The 20,445-nt window shown below is 45.1% G+C and overlaps 2 protein-coding genes and 1 long non-coding RNA gene across 5 annotated transcripts; 2 read left to right on the top strand and 1 right to left on the bottom strand.

The window, feature by feature from the left end:
• Nucleotides 1-869: 869 nt before the first annotated feature.
• Nucleotides 870-1,556, bottom strand: LOC136355712 (uncharacterized). Its single transcript, XR_010739997.1, has 2 exons — nt 1,179-1,556; nt 870-1,102 (listed from the first exon to the last, which is right to left on the bottom strand). It is a non-coding gene; the product is annotated as an uncharacterized lncRNA (long non-coding RNA).
• Nucleotides 1,557-1,846: 290 nt separating this feature from the next.
• On the top strand, nt 1,847-8,769 carry LOC4332484 (uncharacterized). Of its 3 annotated transcripts, none has more exons than XM_015772539.3 (6): nt 1,847-2,159; nt 2,233-2,376; nt 3,237-3,324; nt 3,442-4,917; nt 5,473-5,662; nt 7,731-8,769. In XM_015772539.3, the coding sequence occupies exons 3-6, from the start codon at nt 3,310-3,312 to the stop codon at nt 8,315-8,317; spliced, it is 2,268 nt and encodes a 755-aa protein (XP_015628025.1). In that variant the 5' UTR covers nt 1,847-2,159; nt 2,233-2,376; nt 3,237-3,309; the 3' UTR covers nt 8,318-8,769. The 3 variants fall into 3 exon arrangements, with proteins under 3 accessions (XP_015628025.1, XP_066164646.1, XP_015628024.1); XM_066308549.1 differs by having other exon boundaries at nt 2,239-2,376; XM_015772538.3 differs by lacking the exon at nt 2,233-2,376.
• Nucleotides 8,770-14,529: 5,760 nt separating this feature from the next.
• On the top strand, nt 14,530-19,159 carry LOC4332485 (probable glucuronosyltransferase Os03g0287800). The gene is made up of 3 exons (NM_001417561.1): nt 14,530-15,489; nt 17,372-17,645; nt 18,655-19,159. Exons 1-3 carry the CDS (start codon nt 14,837-14,839, stop codon nt 18,799-18,801), a joined length of 1,074 nt encoding a protein of 357 aa, NP_001404490.1. The 5' UTR covers nt 14,530-14,836; the 3' UTR covers nt 18,802-19,159.
• The last annotated feature ends 1,286 nt before the right edge of the window (nt 19,160-20,445 follow it).

Consider the following 20,445-nt stretch of genomic DNA (forward strand, 5'->3'; position numbering starts at 1 on the left):
ACCAGAGTTAAATAGATGCTGGTTTTGAGCTGCACGTGAAAACATATAACACATCTAAGGACAAGGTCAACTGATTCAAATGTGTTCAAAGATGTGATAAGATGACAGCAAGACCATTAGTTAATATTGCTCATTATATCCTTGAAAAAGTGTTCTACTGTGCAATATCAACTTGAGAATTTGAGACACATCCTTAGAAAAAGTAACTTAAAAAGTAACTCAAAGTTTATTCGCATTTGTAAGGAATATTTGCAATAATCTATTATAATTTCTATTAGGAAATGGGCTTAAAATCATCAGTGTGAACTTGAACGCTTGCATCACTAGCTTCCATCTATTGCTAGATTTTCACTTGGTCTTGCTTGACACCTAGGAGGAGGCTAGGACAAACATAGTAGGGCGGAAGAGCTATTATATTTAGCCCCTATCGGTTGGGCATATGCAAGCCGTATGACTATTAGCAAATGAATTTGTTTGTAAAACTTTTGATATATGTTCCTAGCCAATGTTGAAAAATAAGCTTTGATTAAAAAACCTTCAAAATTAAGTTTTAAAATTCAAATTTTGTCGGAGCTGATTTCATATAAGGTAAAATTAACAAGGAGTTAGTGTTGTTTTTCCCCTGAGAAATTTAGTATTTACTCCTACCAATTACCATGGCAAAAATTTGCACTTAATCTAGGAAATTGTTGCACAATATCTGACTAATACCTGGTTCATTTAAACCCTATACTGATTCATTAGTACTGATCGTGTGAGTTATGTAAGATGTCTTAACGGTAATTGCCAGTAGCCCAGTACTACTCAACAACAAAATTATTGACATTAATTCTACGTCTAACATCTCATAGGCATATGAGGTTGTACCATACAGCATCATAACGACATGTGTTTAATTTGCTCCGAGTACCAAAAAAAATTCAGAGATCCAAACAACCATCTGATACCACTATCAGATTAGTGAGCAGAAGCTATTCATCAATCGTCCCTTACCCCTTGCGGCAACAAGACTCCATCCATTCCTCCACTTGCTGAATGGGGACCACCAGCAGGCAGCAGCAGCCAACAGCACTGTACTGCACTTAACTGGTCCACTGGAGACCTGACAAAACACCATAAACATAATTAGACAAATAAAACTGACCTGGAAATCGGCCCCCCAACCTCATCAACCTCACCGCAAATTAAAGCCGTTCTGGAGAATGATTCAGATCGGTATACCGATCCATCTAGCACTCCAATCCTACTTACTTTCCCTACTCCATCCACCCATACATGTAAATACACCCGGCACGGGGACTGACGGGGTGCACTCTGGTGTGCCCACTGCCCACAGCAAGATTCCCTCTCATGCACAGCAGTACGACACATCGCGTAGCACGCAGGGGAGCACGGGAGTGGGTACGATTAGCACTCCTAGCACGGTATCACCACCTCCACCATTGCGCCTCATGGCCCAAGGCGAGGCCGTACCGCGAAATGGCTCGGATCTCTCGGGCCCGCTTGCCCAGTGTCAGTGTTCCACAGATCTGTATACGTTTCCGGGTGGGCATAGGGACGCACGCGGGCGCCACCCCCGGTATTTAATCAGTTTCATCTAAACGCCGCCATTTAATTCCTCATCCGGCGAAGTACTCGCAACCTGCGAGGGCGTGTACCCCGCGTTGCCACTTGTCTCACAGACCGACATGTGGGTCACACCTTTTACGGGACCCACATGTCGGTGACGTGCCGCGTGCGGGTGGGGAGGCGCGAGCGGTGGCCGTGTAGCGGAGTCGCGTGGAGGTCCCAAACCATTGTTGTGCTCTGAGCTCGTCTTCTTCCTCCAAAAAACCGAACAGTGGGCAGTGAGAAGAGAGGAAAGGGCATAGAAAAGTAGGGAGAAAAAGACTGCGATTTCGTGGGAGGAGGAGAGGAGCAACTCCACCGCGCGCGCTTCGCACCGCATTGCATTTTTCCGTTGTACCTGTGCTGCTCCTGGCCTCCACGCGCTGGGCGTTTCTGGCGGCGGCGACGGTTTGGTTTTCTGGGTGGTTTTCCTTTTCAGCTGCGAGCGAATCCCTGATGCTGCAGCTCTCGCTCTCCCTCTCTCCCTGCTGTTGGTTCAAAGGAGTTTCAGAGTTCAGATCAGGAGTTCAGGACGGTGAAGGTGACAGGAGGTTAGTTGGTTTGTTCGTGTGTATAGGTTTGCGTAGTTTATTCTTGTTCTACATGGTGATTTTATTTGTTTAGAACTAGATTAGCTAAAGGTACATGCGTATAAAAGAAAAAGAAAATCTCCCGTCCCGTTCCCGTCGTCGTGTCCGCTCCTTGCGCCAAGACGAGAGGCGCCGATCTCCATCCGGGGAGGAGAGCTGGGGAGGGGAGGGGATCTTGGTGAGCATTCACATTCTCTTTCTGATTCATCTCTCTCCCACCGGGAGTAGTTTTGTCTGGGAATTTGCTTGCGTTAACCCTAGCTTCTCTTCTAGATCTGGAAGAAGCTCTTAACCCTTAATACAGATTGTAACAGTTTTGTTTGTTCCCCCAAAAGTTTGGGGGTTCAACTGAACCCCCCATGTCCCAAGTTGGATCCGCCCCTGGCTTACTCTGCGAGTCACCCCTTTCATTTTCTTCTGCACCAACCAGGCTTGCGCACTTGCACACAACTGTATTTGTGGACACCAAGATCAAACCTTGGGGTGGAGACATCCTTTCATTTAGCATACTGGAGTACTTGTTAAGGGAGAAAAATGATAGGTTTGTAAACAAGTATAAATTTGAGGAAATGCCACAGGAAGGATCATTTTTTTTTGTTAAATTTATTGGGCTTTTCTTGATGCGCCTCCACTTACTATTGAGATTCTACAGGACAGACTGCTCGGCTCCTTGAGTCTATTAGTAGCGGGAATCGCAAGCTGTCCTTGTTTGAGCCATCACATATAGTTCATAATGGAAAATACACCATATGCAGGCTTGCTGCATTTTTAGTGTTGTGTTAATCAGCCTGCTCTCATGTTCATCACTTCATCCTGACCAGCAGCTGTTGGGTCTTTTTTTTTTCTCTCAACTTGTTCCACATAGTTGATAGGCCGAGCACCACCCCTACAATACCAGTGCAGCCTAAGTCAACTAATATATTGGAGAACTGAGTGACATTGTACTAAACCATCTACTTTGAGTGGCGTTGTGCTGATTTTCTATCTGCTCTACATAGAACTAACATAACTTTACAAATGTTCTGTGGATATATGTAGGCATAAAGCACTTCACCTGAGATGATGTAGCAACCTCTCATCTCAACTGATTCTCTATACAGTAATCTTCAAGATGGAACAGATTTCAGTGAGTTAATTCCTTCTGTTCATTGTATTGTTCTTCAAATCAGTTACCTTATGACCAAAAGTCAAAAGTTAAGATTGAGAAATATGCTTCCTTTTTTGTTTTGGACAACTTCTATAGCTTGGGCATCGGTACAAGGAGTGCAGGCCACGAAGAAATAACAGCCCAACCAAAATTCTTGTTGGGAAGGATCTATTGAAGGAATTGGAGCACAGGAGATCGTCACCTAGTGTGATTGCAAAACTGATGGGAATTGATGTATTGCCACCTGCTTATGTAACCCACAATCGGCACCAAGATTTCAAGGACGTCTTTGAAGTGTCAGAGGAACCACAGGAGGCTATCGTGAAAGAGAGGTCCCATCATTTCCCTAAAGGATTGCCAAGCTTGAAACGAAGTGCATTAAAGTTAAAGAAGCTTATGCCATCGATGTCTCCCTATGGCGATGGACCATTCGATAACAATGTAGTGTGCCGAGATGGCTTTGATCGCCTAAACTCGCTAGAGATAAACAATCCTTTGTTTGAGAAGCGCCCCCATGACATGAATTATTCCGCAAAGCATCAATATGAGAAAGAGACTTCAAGTACTTTCAGGAAGTACCCTGCTGGCTTAGGTAATACTTCACTTAAAGATATTAGAAATTCATCAAGAGGAAAGCTTGAAGATTTCAATAGCATTGTTGTTTTGGAGCCAGGCTTAGGGAAAGTCCAAGAGTCGGGGAAAGCCTTTTGTACGCCAGACCCCTCTCACATCAATAAGAATTTCAGGAGAGAGATGCAGCAGGCTGATTTTTCTTTGCAGAATAGAGGGAGGGTTTCACCAAATCTTTTAGACACTGAAGATGTTGATGTGTCTAGAATAAAACGAGAAAGATACTTGAGTAGGAATGCCGTAGATTCACTGTTAGAAGGAAAGGAGTCATCATTTGATCATCATAACGTACCGGATACGAGTAGTTCTGGATCATCTCAGAACTGTGTTAGTGGTGAAGTTAACTCCAGACAAAGCAACAGGCCATCATCAAATAGCTCACCCAGGAAAAACCGTCAGAAGTATGAGGAAGGCAGTGTTGGTTCGAAAACTCTTGCAGAGATGTTTGCCTTATCTGATTCAGAGAGGCTAAAGAGAGATTCCGACTCACATGCGCAGATTCGACACAATAAACTTAACCGGGGCAACAGCAATGGCAAGGAAGGATGCTTCATAGTTTTGCCAAAGCATGCACCTCGATTGCATCCTCACAGTTCATTGGACAAGAATTCCCCTCACAGTAATTTTATCCCAAATACATCAAATACTTACCACAGTGGTCAGTCTCACTTCAACTCTTTCTGCGATATATCAAGACTGCAGCAAATTGGAAGTCCCAGCCAAGATAACTTGAGGAATGCTTGTGCGAAACATCAGACCTTGCGGCAACATAGATCTGCTTCCCCTTCTCATGATAATCGAAACCATTCGCGGTGTTCAACTGACAACTTTTCAACGTTTGACTGCATAAATGAGAAAATATTGTTCACAACAGATGAGGACTTGGTGAAAAAACCTGCTGAAACTGTACATTCTTCATTTGAATCATGTGGGGAAGAAAAGGTCAGTAGGCCCTTATATTAACAACTTCTGTAATTCAAAACAGAAACAGAGTTAATTGAGGAAATTTGCTCAAATGTTGCATACTGTGAACATGAATTTCTAAATGATGCAGTTCTCTACTACAAAGTTAAGAAACTTAAATGTTTCAATTACTGTTCCTGAATCGTATTCTTATTTTATGGTTTTTTGTTTAATGTTTGAGCATTTATTTCTTATATATCTCAAAGTGTTAAGCATTTAAGAAGGTATTCTAATGAGAACCCAGAAATCGAAATTGCTCTTTTCCTTCTTTTTTTGATAATTATATGGAAATAAATCCAGCCTCTAATTGCTCTTTTCCTGATTTTTTTTTCTTTGAAAATAGTAGGTTCTCTTTCTTTAGCCTTTTCTTGAGTCCAGAAGTGTACTGTTCCAGTATGTTAGAGTACCTGGTTTATGTAGTACTAGGATGCTTTACTTTGCCTTCATTTATCAATATAATGACGCACTGGGAGAGAATCAATTTTCATGCATTAGTTTCTGGTGTACCACTCACTCAAGTGTTCCCTTTTTTAGGTTTCAGCATCACCTTTCAATTGCCGTGATTATGAATCAATAACTGTTTCTGATCATAGTTATGTGGCAAAGTCTCATAAAAGCTTGAAAGAGGTTGGGCAACCAAGCCCAGTGTCCATTCTTGAGCCTCCAACTGATGAAGACAGTTGTTGTTCCGGATACTTCAAGTGTAACTTACAAGACATGCCTAGTAAGTGAGACAAACTGGCCCCATTTGGAACACTGGAGTATTCTGTTATTCATAGAGGAATTTACTTGTTTCAAAGAGGTCTGAACTGCATTACCAGCTACCCTAACAATGTAGAAGTTGATACAAATATTTAGGGACAATTGCTTATCTGACCCTATTTCGAAGAATAACTACCAATATGACCCTACTTTTTGTAGTTTGCTTATTTGACCCTGCTTTTCAAAAATGAATCTATTATCTGACCCTATTCCATTAAAGGGAGTTAACGGTGTTAAGTAAGGGGCAAATAGTCCCTTTTGCCCTTGCTTATTTGACCCTTATATCTTGCTTATTTAATTGACACTAAGTCTCCATTTCCACTCTGGCAATCAAAACAAAGAACAAAATCATAATTAAATGTCAATGATATCTTAAAGTAGTGCAATGAGTATATTTAGTTTATAATAAGCCCTCCTGAGCTATTAAAAATGTGAAGCACCATAACCGTGTGCTGTTTTCAAACAAGTAGAATGGGCGGCCTCAACAGGAATAAGATAACATTTCCAATGACTCACATGACCTTCCGATACTGAACCTGTGACATTTCTTTCAGTTCAGCAACAAATTCACCTATGACAGTAAATTCTGTGTCGCCTGCAACAGAACCCTGCCCTTGATAGGGTCTCACTCTCTGCATCATACTAGTTCAGTGCAGATCCCCTTTGACAATTTTGAGGTCTCACAGCGAAATCTATGAAACTTCTGTTTGGTGGCTGGTGGGGTGCAATCGTCCTTCTCCAAATCTTCAAACAAACTAGATCCAGTAAAAGACCTACAGCCCCTGCTCCTACCAAGTACTTTAGAGCTTGATGTATTACGTGTTGAAGATCCCATATCTTTTACAATGTTGGCAAAAGGTTTTGACATTTTCCAAATGCTGCTCAAGGGTAACTGGAGATTCATCACGAAGCCTAGAGTTCACTGATGTATTTGAATCATTGTTGATTTGCATACTAGATCCTGCATACCCAGTAATCTCCTATAGAGTTGCTAAAATATTGCCGCCTCCGCCTCCTCGCACACCGCAGCACCCCAGTGGAGCCCACCGCAGCCTCCAGCTCGCGGAGCTCCTGGGCGTGAGCGCCGCCCACGGCGTGCTACTCCGTGGCGAGGACACGCAAGGCCGCCGGGACGGCGACTAGCCGAACCATCTCGAACCGCGTGCGCCGCGTCTCGACGACGATGGTTGCGAGTCAAGAGAGGCCGGCATCCATGGCGCCGCCGCAAATCGCTCCGTGCCCCGGCGCTGTTGCCGCGCCCTCCCTCCACGAGCCGGCGCTGGCGCGGATCCCTTCCTCTGGGCCCCACCGTCGCCGCCGCCACTCACCAGAAGAGAGACGGGATATGAGAGGAGACCGGATCTGAATGGATAGGGTTTCTTTGAGGGTATTTTGGTCATTATGAAAAGTAAATATATTTATTTTCTTATTTAAAATGAAACCTTAACGGTGCAGTGGAAACAGGGTCAGACGGGATATTCATTTTTGAAAAGCAAGGTCAAAATAAGCAAACTAGAAAAAGTAGGGTCAAATTGGTAGTTAGACTTTAAAATAGGGTTAAATAAGCAATTGTCCCAAATATGCAAATATTTATGAACTCAAGCTAAACCATCACTATAGCACCTGACTGGAGCATCATGCGTAATTAGCATACACTAAAAAGGCATTTGCTGTCTAGCAATCATGACTAGTTAACTAACTAATGGCCGGTTTCTTTTGCAAGTCACTAAGCTAAAAGCTACAAATTTGAAAATTCATCCTTTTAGTCTAACTTTTCAATCATCCAGCTGAAGGCTCAACATGCTATGAAATGTTTATTGCCCTCTAATCAATGAACTTTCAGAGCACTAAACTGATAGTAAAGTTTAGTTAAAAGTTTGAATCAAAACTTTTAAAGTTCTTGTTTGTGTTTCAAAATTTTAAGTTGAGAGTTTCACTTGGAATGTTCAATGCTGGATTAACCATTTAATATTTGGAAATATTCAGATTGAGTCTGCTTAAAATAACTGAATCTTCTGTGTTGACCTCAGATGTCGAGAAACTAATTGATGACTGTGAGCTCCGATATGAACAAGTATCCTTGTCAAGTGATGATGACAGTGGTTCTTCTTACCGGTCTCTGGAAGCTTTTCAGGTTGAGGAGGAAAGGGGCTTCTCGTATCTCCTTGACATGCTTATAAACTCTGGTATGATAGTCGCTGACTCACAGCTCTTGTGCAAGTCATGGCACTCGCCTGGTTGCCCTGTTGGACCTCAGGTCTTCGACAGGCTTGAGAGGAAGTACAATAAGATATCTGCATGGCCAAGACCAGAAAGGAGGCTTCTGTTTGATCTTGCAAATACTGTTCTTTCTGAGATCCTTGCACCATGGAAATCCAGTAGACGGTGTTGTCCTGTTTGGGGCCCTGAAGGGCCTGTTGAGGTGGTTTGGCAAACAATGGTCAGGCGGCAGGAAGAGCTTGCAGTAGGACATCCTGATGACAAAGTTCTTGATCCAGAATGGCTGGAAGTTGGTGAGGACATCAATACGGTGGGAAAGCAGATAGCCAAGATGTTACATGGTGATCTCTTGGATGAAATTATATTGGAGTTCCTCTCAGGATGTGTTGCTTCATGAGGAAAATTAGTTTCTACTTCGTGCTACATCAATACTAACAGTACTCGAGTTCAATGGCATTACTGCAAAGCCAGAGTTTTGCCTGAAGAAACTTGAACCACATTGTTCGGTGCCAGTAACAGCGTTTCAAAGTGCACATATGTTGCCCTTTTCTGGTCCATATGATAGAGGCTCTGTTTGACATTTCATTACACCTTGGGGCCTTAATATACAGGGTCTGAAGGGACAAAAGATGTATGCACATACCTTGACGTGTGTAGAAATGTGATCTTTTAGGATATCTTTGCTTGTTATCGGGGTTTCAAACTGTTCAAAAATCTTAAGGCAAATGTGTAGCACATTTTAGAGTAAACTAACATCTGAAGTCTTGTAATTTGTTCAGTATGTAATCTGCAATCGCAAAATATTTAAACAGGAGAATAGGTGAAGAACTGACGTGTTTTTTCCCCTCATTTTTACCCAAATGAGTTTTTCAGGGTGCTTTGCTGTCATGTTTGATGTAAGTATGGCGAATAGATGTAAAAGCTACGGCACAATGCATAAGTGCACCAAATTGCCAGTAAAAAGCAATTTTTAATCCTGCGTCATTAGCTAGGTTGCATTGATTTGCTACATGATGGGAATTTTTCTTTTACCTTAGGATGTACTACTAACGTATTTTCATGCCTTGTAACTTCACATATATTTGTCCTAGTTTGCGCTGTGTATCTTCTCTAATATTTCGCTCTGGAGTAACCAGGAGTATTTTTTTAGTTGTATTATCGTATTAAGTACTATTTAGTCATTATTTGATTGCTTCATTTTATTTTATCAAATATTAAGGAAGTTGTCACTGTCAATTTGTTGAGAGTAATATGCCGAATGCCTGCTGGTTTTGATGTGGAATCAATACTGGTTGTGATGTTGGCATATGATGCCGAGGACATTTTTGTTTCGATCTACAGATTTAATTTCAGTGATCACTCTTTCACCTGCAGCATCACGACTTTCCTCTGTTTGATCCTAACAATAATATTTTCTCCTAGCCAACTTATAAATAGATAAAACGTTTATATAACAAATAGAGGTGTCAAGTGATTATTGTAGTCCCTTAGTAGAACTCTCTTTGGCAATTGACAAACGGAGATATAACTTTACTAATGGTACAGTATTACATCATTCAATTGTTACATGAGACAGTGCCGCATCAATTTGTTCAACGACCGATCTTTTTTTTTCTAAAAAAGAAAAGTTCTGCAAAAGTAGTAGTCTTTTCTTTTCCTAAAGACCTCTTCAAGTGTCCCTGTATTCGTTAGAGCATCATACACACATGAATAAACAAGGCATAAAAACTTTGGACCTAATCTGCAACAAATTTTTATCAATACCATCGCCCACAACACAACAGTTCAGTAATAACCTACGGAGAAACCAGTAGGTAAAACGTAGCGTGCGTGAAGGTGCAGCACCTAACGACGCTTACGCTAATTTACGACCCTTGCCACGGCATAGTGCGGACAAACAAATCACAAAATTGATGGCCCAACGACGGAGAGCTTAGCTTAATTTGCTCCAAACCCCTCGCCGCTGTTCACATCACATCGTCTCGCCAATGCAGAAGTCAAGATGCTTAGAATAGATCGACCGCTTCGTGTGAACGACCACCACTAATATCTCGCTGATCACCAAACAAATATATAATTATGAGCATCCAATTTTCCTTCGCAAAATGCCAATAATCTCGAGAGAGAATTCTCGCAAGGGGGACAAGTTGTCACACGTGACACGTACTCATACGCGTACAGGAAAACGCTGTACCCGCCGTGTGATCTGCGAGAATTATGCAGTAATCCGCTCATGTGTGCGCGTACGGCGTACTGGCATGGCCGGCTCACCGGCTGTCTGGCTGGCTGCAGGAGCAGATTAAGCTTAGACGAAACCGGTAATTTAATCCCAAAAACCGGGCATCATTTGCGTGTGCTTAAACCAGCTAATTAACTTGCGGCGGCGTCGGTGAGTCCGCCCGCGAGGCCAAACCAGCACGAAACCTCATAAACAACAGCTAAGCTCTCGGGCACATGTGCGTACATATATATGCATACACACACGCGTTGCGATCCAAGAGAAAAGGTTTTCGAAGTCGTTGAGGTCTTTGAGAAAAAAACAAACCACACAAGTCAAATTATATAACTTGTGTAGCAGTATAATACTACTACGATGGCATCGTCTATCGATCTATCTCTCTCTCTCTCTCTCTCTCTCTCTCTCTCTCTCTCTCTCTCTCTCTCTCTCTCTGCCTGCTGCTGGTGGTCGCGACCGACAGAAACTGAAGAGAGAAGGGGGGAAAAATTCTGCAGCGAGAGAAGCTGCGAAAGGAACGTTTCTCTTAACGTGTTGCATGGCCAGCCGGACTGTTTCACTTTCTATTTTCTTCTTTAATTTTGGGCAGATGGAAAAAGGACGAACTGGTTGGTGCATCCATGTGCTTTATCGGAATTGACCTCACACAGGTCACTACCCAGTGGGGCCGGCCTACAGTGCCTGAATCCTAAAACACGGCTAAGCGTAGGGCCGTATGGGTGAATGAATTCGATCCGTGGAAATTATATGTTGTTGCGTTTGTTCTTTGGTTATTTGTTTGTTGGCTCGGTTCTTTTCTTGTGGCTCTTTTTGGGTGAAAAGTGGCTGTTTAGGTGATGGGTTCCATCCTAACCAATTACTTGCTTCGTTTCCAAGACACAGCAATGGAGCATCGGGTGTGTGATATGACTATATTGAGTATTGACCTATGGATTGAGTTATTGAGGGAAAGAACCGGTGCTCGTTTGAGCCTGATTAAAATGGCACGCATACCCGCAAAAAATAAATTTGTTGTATTTATGGCATTTTCACTTTGTTGAAACTTTGGTATTGCTAAAATGGGTACGTCAAACTAACAAACAAGTGATCGTAGTACTGATAAGGTTTATTGTGGTGGAACATATCCATCCGGATTTAAGTTCTAGACTTACATGGCTGCTCATATTTATAGCTCATTATTCTTTCAATGGACGGCAGACTGACTGACTACATGTGGATGTCCGAACAACACTTTCTGCGCGCTTTGTAGACATACTCGGGAAACGGTGTTCCACCTCCTAGTAAACCTCAGATACTCTAGGAGGATTTAGGAGAATCTGGCATCCTGGACGTCGCAAGAGCACGTCAAATCGGGCAATTGGGCTCAGCCTATGTCGCCCCAAGACTGGTGGACTGTAATAGCAACACACCCAGGGACACCGAGAAAAGGAATTTGCACCCTTTTGTTGCTAGTGACATGGGAGATTTGAAAAGAGAGAAATCAAAGAATTTTCCAACCCAGTGAACTCTCAACACTATCGCTCTGCGCAAAGATAAAGGAGGAGACCAAGACCTGGACCCTAGCCATCACAAAAAGGCTATCCGAGATAAACCCTTAATTTTTTTCTCCTTTTCCTATGTAAATTTCCAAAGTTTTAGCTTTGTACAGTTTTTTCCCACTATATTCAATGAAATGGGCACAGTCTGGTGCCGATTCGTTAAAAAAAAGTATATACTCCATCCGCCATGTCACATTTGTATTAGGGTGTACTCATATTAGGATGGAGAGAATATATAGGAATACATGTAGAGTAGATAAGGATTGAGTCCACACAAATTAATCATATCTCAATATATATCTAACTACCATATAATCTAACGGTGGTGACTCCGTTAATTTTAAAATGTATCATTCTAATCGTTAGAGGTCAAAAATGGGCAAGTTAAAGCAAGTTTAGGTGGTGTTCAATTTCAAACCAAATTTTAGTTGAGTTTTGAGTGTGAACTTATAGAACTCAAGCTATGCAGAAACAGTTTTCAGAGATGCTCATAGTATATCAATCTAGTCTTTGAAGGTTAAAAAAAAAGGTAAAAGGGAGGTTGGTTGGTGTTTAATTCAAATCAAATGTTAGTTGAGTTTTAGAGTGGGAACTTCTAAATTTACCAAAAATAAAAATTGAAGATGTTTTTCCAGTATTTTTGTACGTCATCCGTATTTGAGTCGGTTTTTAAGCATTCGCTTTTGAAAATACATATATGTGTTTGAGTTGGATTTTAAGCTTGTTTCCTTTTGGAAGTATAAAAGGAGTCGTATAAGAAATCTTTTGAAAAAACTCGCATGCTAACTTGAGATAAAATACAGACTTCTTATTGCAGCTCATGATTTTCTGAAAAAAAAATCCAAGCGAATTCCTATAGTGAATTTTACCCTAACTAAACTGTATAACAATAATAAAATTACAATAGCATTTACCCGTTGCAATGCATGTGTATTTTTTTATAGTTTACCCAAAATTGATAAGTTTGAAAATAGCAACAAAGTGAATAAATCCTACAATACCAAAGTCAATCCGGTCCCGATATATGCACAAGTTTCTAACGGAGAAGATTCACACGGGTGAGTTTTCAATAGTGAGTCCAGAAATTTGATTCGCAGTGGTTTTTATCTCTTTAAACGTGTGGTAGGGACATATGCGTGAATGTGTGAGCGTCCGACATGTAATCACAAAAGATTCTTACAACTCAATAGTGAGGCATACTACGAACAATAAATAAACAAAACAAGCTAGAGACCCATCCTGTCGCGCTAAATTAAGCACGAGATTAATAGCTTTCACCTAAATATAACCGCACGTGCCGCTTAAACCAAGACCGACTGCCAGTCCGGGCCCACTTGCTCAGAACATCTCCAATTCACCAGCACCCAGGAGGAGTCGGTGGCTGCCAATCACCTTCTTCGAACGAACGCCACGACAGAACAGATCGAGTTCGAACGCTCTGACTTTCTGACGCCGTGGCAGGCATGCAGGTGCAGCTTCGGGGCTTCGGCGGCGGCTGTTTTGTGAGGTCAGATGAGCGAGAACAGCTGCCCACCGCGATCTCTGCCCGGTGTCGTGTTGCTCTCACCGGAATTGAATAGGAGTAGCTCGGTGACGCGCGCGTACGTACGCGCGCCAGCCACCACCAACTGGAACCCATCACCCCGGCCCGCGCCGGAAAAAGACCGAGCGCCGCATGCAACTCAACGCGCAACCACCGAGCGCCAGAGAGAGAGGCTTCTCGATTCCACTACCCGCGATGGCCCAAGCGAACCGCCCGGCGCCCGTCAGCGCGGCAGCTTAGGGTGTGTTTGGTTCACGGTCATGCATAAACGGGATATGACCATCTATATTTTATATTTTGTTGGATATGACGATCCAGTTTTTTGTTTGGTTTGTATAGATATGACAATCCAATTTTTTATTTGATTGGAGGGATATAGCATGGATGGAAAAAGCCAAAAGTTAGTGCGACCCATTTGTCATATATATTTTTTTATCAAAATATAATCATCTGAGATCTTGTTTTAAAGATTTAATTGTAACAAATATAATGGTGTAATCAATCATAAATTAGATAAACGGTTTAGGAGAAAAAGTCATTTGGAGCTTACTTAACAGAAAATCAAACCAACCACAGCCAATCAGAACAGGACACATCACCCAGACCAAAACTGGATGGCTTCATCCAGCCAAATCGGCCGGATGCACTCATCCAGCATATAGAGAGAATATTCCCTATTCTGGGCCGCCCCATTCATCCTGCCCTCCAACCAAACAACACAGAAAAATCAAGCGGCCATCTCCCATCCAGATTCATCCACCCAACCAAACACACTGGTGTGGCCGCCACTGCAGTCTGTAGTAATAAACGCACCAAAGTACCAAACGCTGGACCCACGCAACGCTAGTGTGCAGGGTAAACACACACAGGTCGAGAAAACGGACTACTCCTAAATGTGTGCACCGCACAGTGGTCGACCGATCGATCGATCCCGAGTCCCGACGTTTTTTTTGTGCTCGGTGGAGCACTCCGGGGAGCGAGGGGACATGAATGGCACCCCACTAGCCATTCATTCAACCCGAGCCAACTGGGAACACCACGCGGCGAGTCCACCGCGACGACACACACGTACTGATACCAATATAGTAGATACGATATTCTACTCCTCCTACCACCACTATTGCTGTTTACTATACGGGTTACGGGTACAAAGTACAAGCACGCAGCCGATCGTGTGTGCGTGCGCGAGTCATTAGTGCGTCACTAGCTCGAGCGCCACCTAATGATTGCTGCGTCCCGGGAAAAGAGGGGCAAAAGCGTACGTGACAACCAACGAGCCAGATCGCCTTCCGCTCTCTCGCGCGCGGTCGCGCCGCGCGCCGCTCGCTCGCTCGCCACCTCCCGCCCTTTTTAAACCCACCACCACTCGCAATTTCGCCTCCCCACCACCACCAACGCCAACACCACCGCCGCCGCTCCCCCGCCTAACACGGCCACGCGCGCTCAGGTGAGCAGCGGAGCTAGCTTACCTCGCTACGGCACGGTGCGACGCGAGACGCCGCGCCACGCGTTGTTTCAGGGAGGAGTACTACTGCAAGCAGGGCGGCGGCGCCGGAGGAAGGGAGGCGGTGGGGGGGGGGGGGGGTCGTCTCTTGGGCGATGGGTTCGTCCACGGACCACGGCGGCGCCGGCGGGAGGGGCAAGAAGGGGTCGGGGTCGCAGCTGTGGAAGAAGGCGCTGCTGCATTCCAGCCTGTGCTTCGTCATGGGCTTCTTCACGGGGTTCGCGCCGTCGTCCGTGTCGGACTGGACGTCCGCGGCCGTGTCGGCGGGCGGGGTGGGGAGCAGCCACGTGGTGAGGTCGCTGCACGCCACGGGCGGGGCGGCCGTCAACCGGAGCCTTCTGGCGCAGGCCGCCGCCGGCGCGGTGGACGCCGGGCCGCAGCCGCTGCTGGTGGTGGTCACGACGACGGAGTCGACGCCCTCGGCGGCCGGGCAGCGCGCGGCGGCGCTGACGAGGATGGCGCACACGCTGCGGCTGGTGCCGCCGCCGTTGCTGTGGGTGGTGGTGGAGGCCAACCCGGACGTGGCGGCCACCGCGCGGCTGCTCCGCACCACGGGGCTCATGTACCGCCACCTGACGTACAAGGACAACTTCACCGTCGCCGACGCCGCCGCGGGCAAGGAGCGCCACCACCAGCGCAACGTCGCGCTCGGACACATCGAGCACCACCGCCTCGCCGGCGTCGTCCTCTTCGCCGGCCTCGGTGACACGTTCGACCTCCGCTTCTTCGACCAGCTCCGGCAGATCAGGTAACCATCCAAACCACCCCCAAAGTAAAAAAACAATTCTCTCTCTCGCAATCTTTCGCCGAGTTAAACAATGCAAAGTTCTCTTCTTTAACCATCTCTCCTGATGCAAGCAAGTAGCGCGCACACACTAAACGCTAGCCAGTAAACAACGTTAGCGCCCAAAGCACACAAGCGAGGCTACTTGCAAGCAACTTTGTCAGGTTGCCTTGGCAGCTACAGCTCATGCACCACCTGGTGGTCGCTGCGCCGCGCTAGTTTAACCGGCGAGGAGAATCCAAGCCATGTGACGCGAGGAGGTCGCGCTCCCCCCGCATCCGCCATTCCATGGTCCTTTTTTTTTTCCTTCTTTTATCCTCCCTGCCGCGCCTGCCAGATCTTAGGGACGAAAGGCAAAGCAGGCAGCCTGGACCGCTGAAGCAGCAGCAGTTCTCTGCTTTGGTTTCTTGCAGCCGCTCATTTTTTCCTTTTGGGGCCATGTTTTTACTGATACTAGTACTAGTACAAGTTTAGAACTGACTGCTGCTGCTGCTACTATCATGTGTACTCAGCCAATAGCATTAAGTTGGTGTGGCGCCGCCGTGGCGGTGTTTAGCGTAGCAGATGTCCAAATGTGTCGGCAGAAATGATTGGCACCCCTCAACTAACGGAAGAGGGGAGGCCGTCGCGGCTGTCCTTTCTCCAGGACCCCGAGGCGATAGCACAATGCGTGGTCGGTCGCTGGCTGATGCTGCATAAGCCGTCCCTGCAGATTGGGCTCGCGTGTTCGTACTACTGTCAACTTGAATCACGAGTTCAGCAGCAGCAGCAGCGAGCGTGCGTGCGTCGATCTCTGCAAGTTGCGGGCCGTTGCATGAGCCGCAGGGCGAATCTGCGTATGGTTTTCTTTGTTCGGTTTGCTGGGAGGGAAAAGGGAAGGCGGTCTCAGTACGTGCACGGGGCTCTTGCTGCTGCATCCTGCAGGGATGTGTGGCTGGCTGGCGCATAATACATCGCCAGTGATTTTCAGCGGATCGTGTTAGGTTCGTTTTGGTACGTGATAGGGCAGTTTCATCAACCAATGCGGCGCTCTGGATTGTGTTAGGTTCATTTGGCTCGTGACAGGGTAGTCTCATCAACCACTTCGGTGTTCTTGAAGATTGTTCAGTTAGTGGTACCCTTTTCAAGATGAGGTTTAGGTAATTAGGTAAAAAAAATCTGAATCTTAATCAGAAAAGAACAAACCCTTAAATTTCAGCATTCCTAACGCTACAGAAATTCTGAATTGAGCGTATTTAACTTAGCTTTGGCCCCTCCGTTTATGTTTTTTCCTTTTCCTATCCGTGCCACATAGTACTACTTAATTAGGTGCTATCATGCTAACCAGTTAGTGCCCTTCGCCGTTTCTTCAAAATGCAGCTCGATCGAAAACTAACTCATGACAGTTGAACAATCGAGTAATCGATTTCGCGACATTCTAGTCCGCAGGGGCCTGCGTTATCGTAACGGCAACGTGACATCGACAGTTGAGGACGCTCGAGTTTACGACATTTTAGCTGCATGCTGCATGGCCCGCATCCATAAGAGCAAGGATAATAATAGAGCCGACTTCATGCTATTAGCCAATCTTAAAGCCAACACATATAATAGATTAGTTATAAGGTTGGCTACAATTTTCTTCTCCTCTCTCTATCTCTCACTTATACATTAATTGTATTTGTCTAGGAGCTTATGTTAAGCTAGCTCTTGCATGAGAGCCAACACCCTTAACTTTTTGTCACATCTCTCCTCCATATAAGTTTATAGTAGGCTTATAGCTCACTATTATACTTGCTCTAATGTTATTCTACTGTAGTACTAGGAGTAATACCGTTTCCTAACCCCGAGAATTATGTTTTTTCCACAGGACATTCGGCGCGTGGCCGGTGGCAACGATGTCGCAGAACGAGAGGAAGGTGGTCGTCCAGGGCCCAGCGTGCAGCTCCTCCAGCGTCGCTGGCTGGTTCTCCATGGACCTCAGCAACGCCACCTCCCCCGTCGCCGTCGGCGGCGCCGGCTACGGCGCCGCCGCGGCGAGGCCACGCGAGCTGGACGTCCACGGCTTCGCGTTCAACAGCTCGGTGCTCTGGGACCCCGAGCGGTGGGGCCGGTACCCGACCTCCGAGCCCGACAAGTCCCAGGTCAGTTCCACCCCGTCACCTTTCACGCGTACCAAACTTATTAGAGAGCCCCAAATCACGCAAGTTTTACGTGTTACTACCGCTCGGGTGATCGATCGATCGGTCGGCGTCGCCCACGACCAGAAGCGGCAAGAATTCACCTCGCCTTTCGCGCGGCCAGAGGCAGGAAAGAAATGCTGTTCGCTAGCGATGTCGCGGTGTTTTTTTTTTTTTTTGGGGGGGGGGGGGTTCAAGATTGAATGAGGCATTTCCGCCACGAAAGTGGCGTTTCGCCGTGTCGGTTTGCGCGTTCGGCGTCGCGCGTCTCTGCTCGGGCATGTGGTACAGGTAGGGGACGGGAAATTGGCCGTGTCTTTTGGCCCATCTGTCCCTAACTAACTTTTTTTTCTCCCCGGTCAAATCCTTGTCACCTGTCAAGTCTCAACCTGATTTTTCTGCATTAAAAAGATCACACTCTAGCTAAATGGCTGAATGGCAATGGCGCTAGGTGATCATTTCTCCAACAGAGAGAGAGAGAGAGAGAGAGAGAGAGAGATTGTTTATTCTGCAGCAATCGACAAAAAAACGGATCGAATCTTGAGCGGCATTTTTGCAAATGCGTAATCGTGGGTTTAGTCTGATCTGGTGCTAATTTGGTGGGAGAGGGTAAGGAAGAGGGGGGGGGGGGTCCCGTGGCTGAGTAGGATAGTGTACGGCTTTGATGAAGTCCAGTGCAAGGCAAGCCCCAGCGGGTGGTTAGCAGTAGTAGAGCAGTACAGTGGCCCTTGTTTTTAATGAGAAAACACACCTTCTTTTAGGTGTACAATCGATTGTTCATCTTATTACTTGAACCTAACCACTAAAGCAAGCACCTCTTTCGTTATGAGATCAATCATGCAAGGTTGTTAGAGCTTCTTTCTCTGCATTGCTCATTGCTTCCTCTGATGCCAAAATGTCTACCCATTTTTCTTGATTGTGCTGCATGATGAACCGTTGCCCTAACATGTTTTTGGTGCCATTGTTTTATCAGGACTCGGTGAAGTTCGTACAGCAAGTGGTCCTTGAAGATTATAGCAAAGTGAGAGGAATTCCTTCAGACTGTTCAGAGGTTATGGTATGGCATGTCAACACGACGCCGCTACCTTCTTCGCAACCGTCTCCTCAGAACAAGAGGTGATAGAACGATGAGCTGTAGAAGAGACTGGACGAGCCGGAGGAGAGGAGGGTGTACATTGTACATGCATGGTTACAACTTGAAGCTGCTGATTTCCTACTAGCTGCAAAGAAGGAAAAAATTTTGGTTTTCTTTCCAAGGGATTGATTAATCTCCCATGGGCGATATCATCATAATGTACATTTTTTTTACTATTCTTTGAAAATTGTGATATATGTATAATCTCTTCTCTGTTTTTTTTTTTTGCTTCAAGAGGGTTTAGGTGATTACACACAACAACCCCTCGGAGTGTCTCTCTTGAGACTAAAATGAATAGTTCAAAAATCCACTTACAATGAAAAAGGACCGTGCTTTCTTCTTATTACTGTTCTTTCCTCTTCAGAAGTTACCACAGGTCCACAGCTATCCAGTTTGCCAAGGGAAAAAAAACCTTCATGCTTGGGACAATTGTACAGACATGCTTCAGAAACACACAAACACATGAGGCCGTGTTCTTGGTGGTCCCTGAACATATTCATTAAGAGCAAGGGTCTTGAGTACGTTCATCGTAGTTGGCATGTCGCAATCGTGCGCGGAATTAAATGAGGCCTGATTTTTTTTCTTCAGGCAATGAAAATGCAGTGGAGTAGACAACTGCCTTTTGGAAAAGGCAAAGCTTCGAACAGTCTCTCAGCAATTAGAAGCGACCTGGCGATCAGCGTTAGCCATTATGTAAGTACGTGGTCGTGTAGGGTTTTCTCGCGATAATCTGCAGGTGTTTTGAGGCACGACTTTCTAGCTACTAGTACTCCTTTTTGCCGGCACTGTTTGTCATTTGTACTCGTAGATTCCTGTGCCAACGTTTGACTGTTCGTCTTATATGAAATTTTTTTATAATTAGTATTTTCATTGTTGTTAGACGATAAAACATGATTAATACTTTATGCGTGACTTATCTTTTTAATTTTTTTTAAATAAGACGAACGGTCAAACATTGAACACGAAAATATGGTTTGTCTTTTTTTGGGACGGAGGGAGTACGAGCTTTGCTGCTGCTATGCTTTCGATCTGCAGTAACGAGCTGCTACGGGCATGTGCATCGGTGCATGGTCATGTCAGGAGCAAGCTCGACAGGTAACTGAACGACGATAGATACGTAGGAGTATTTATCAGCAAATATTCAGAGAAAACAAAAAACTGCTTGCTTCCCGGGAATATGCATCACCTGGCAAGATTTACTTCTCATCTCGTTCCCCGGGGAATTTGTTTCCTGAACATGATCGATTCTGTTCTGAAGTCTGAATCTAAGTTTCAGAAATAAAATTCTGAATCTCTACACCTGTCCACTAATCTACACCGGACTTCTGCCTGTATATTACAGTTACAGCATAGTCTATCGCAGCGGTTGCTGCCTACTATTCCCTCCGTTTCACAACGCTGTCTAGATTCATTAACATCAATATGAATGTGAAAAATACTAGAATGACTTACATTGTAAAACGGAGGAAGTACATCTTTAAATACTGTCTTCACTTTTGAGCTCCGGCAAAATTTCGATGCTTTAGAGTTCAGACTGGGTTGTGTTTTATCGGCAATGGAATGTGATTCCGAAGCACTGTAGCAGTTTTACTCTAGTTTGCTATTGATTCTATTCTTAGTACTTAATGC

Source organism: Oryza sativa, chromosome 3 (assembly GCF_034140825.1).
Source record: "Oryza sativa Japonica Group chromosome 3, ASM3414082v1".
NCBI classification, from domain to species: domain Eukaryota; kingdom Viridiplantae; phylum Streptophyta; class Magnoliopsida; order Poales; family Poaceae; genus Oryza; species Oryza sativa.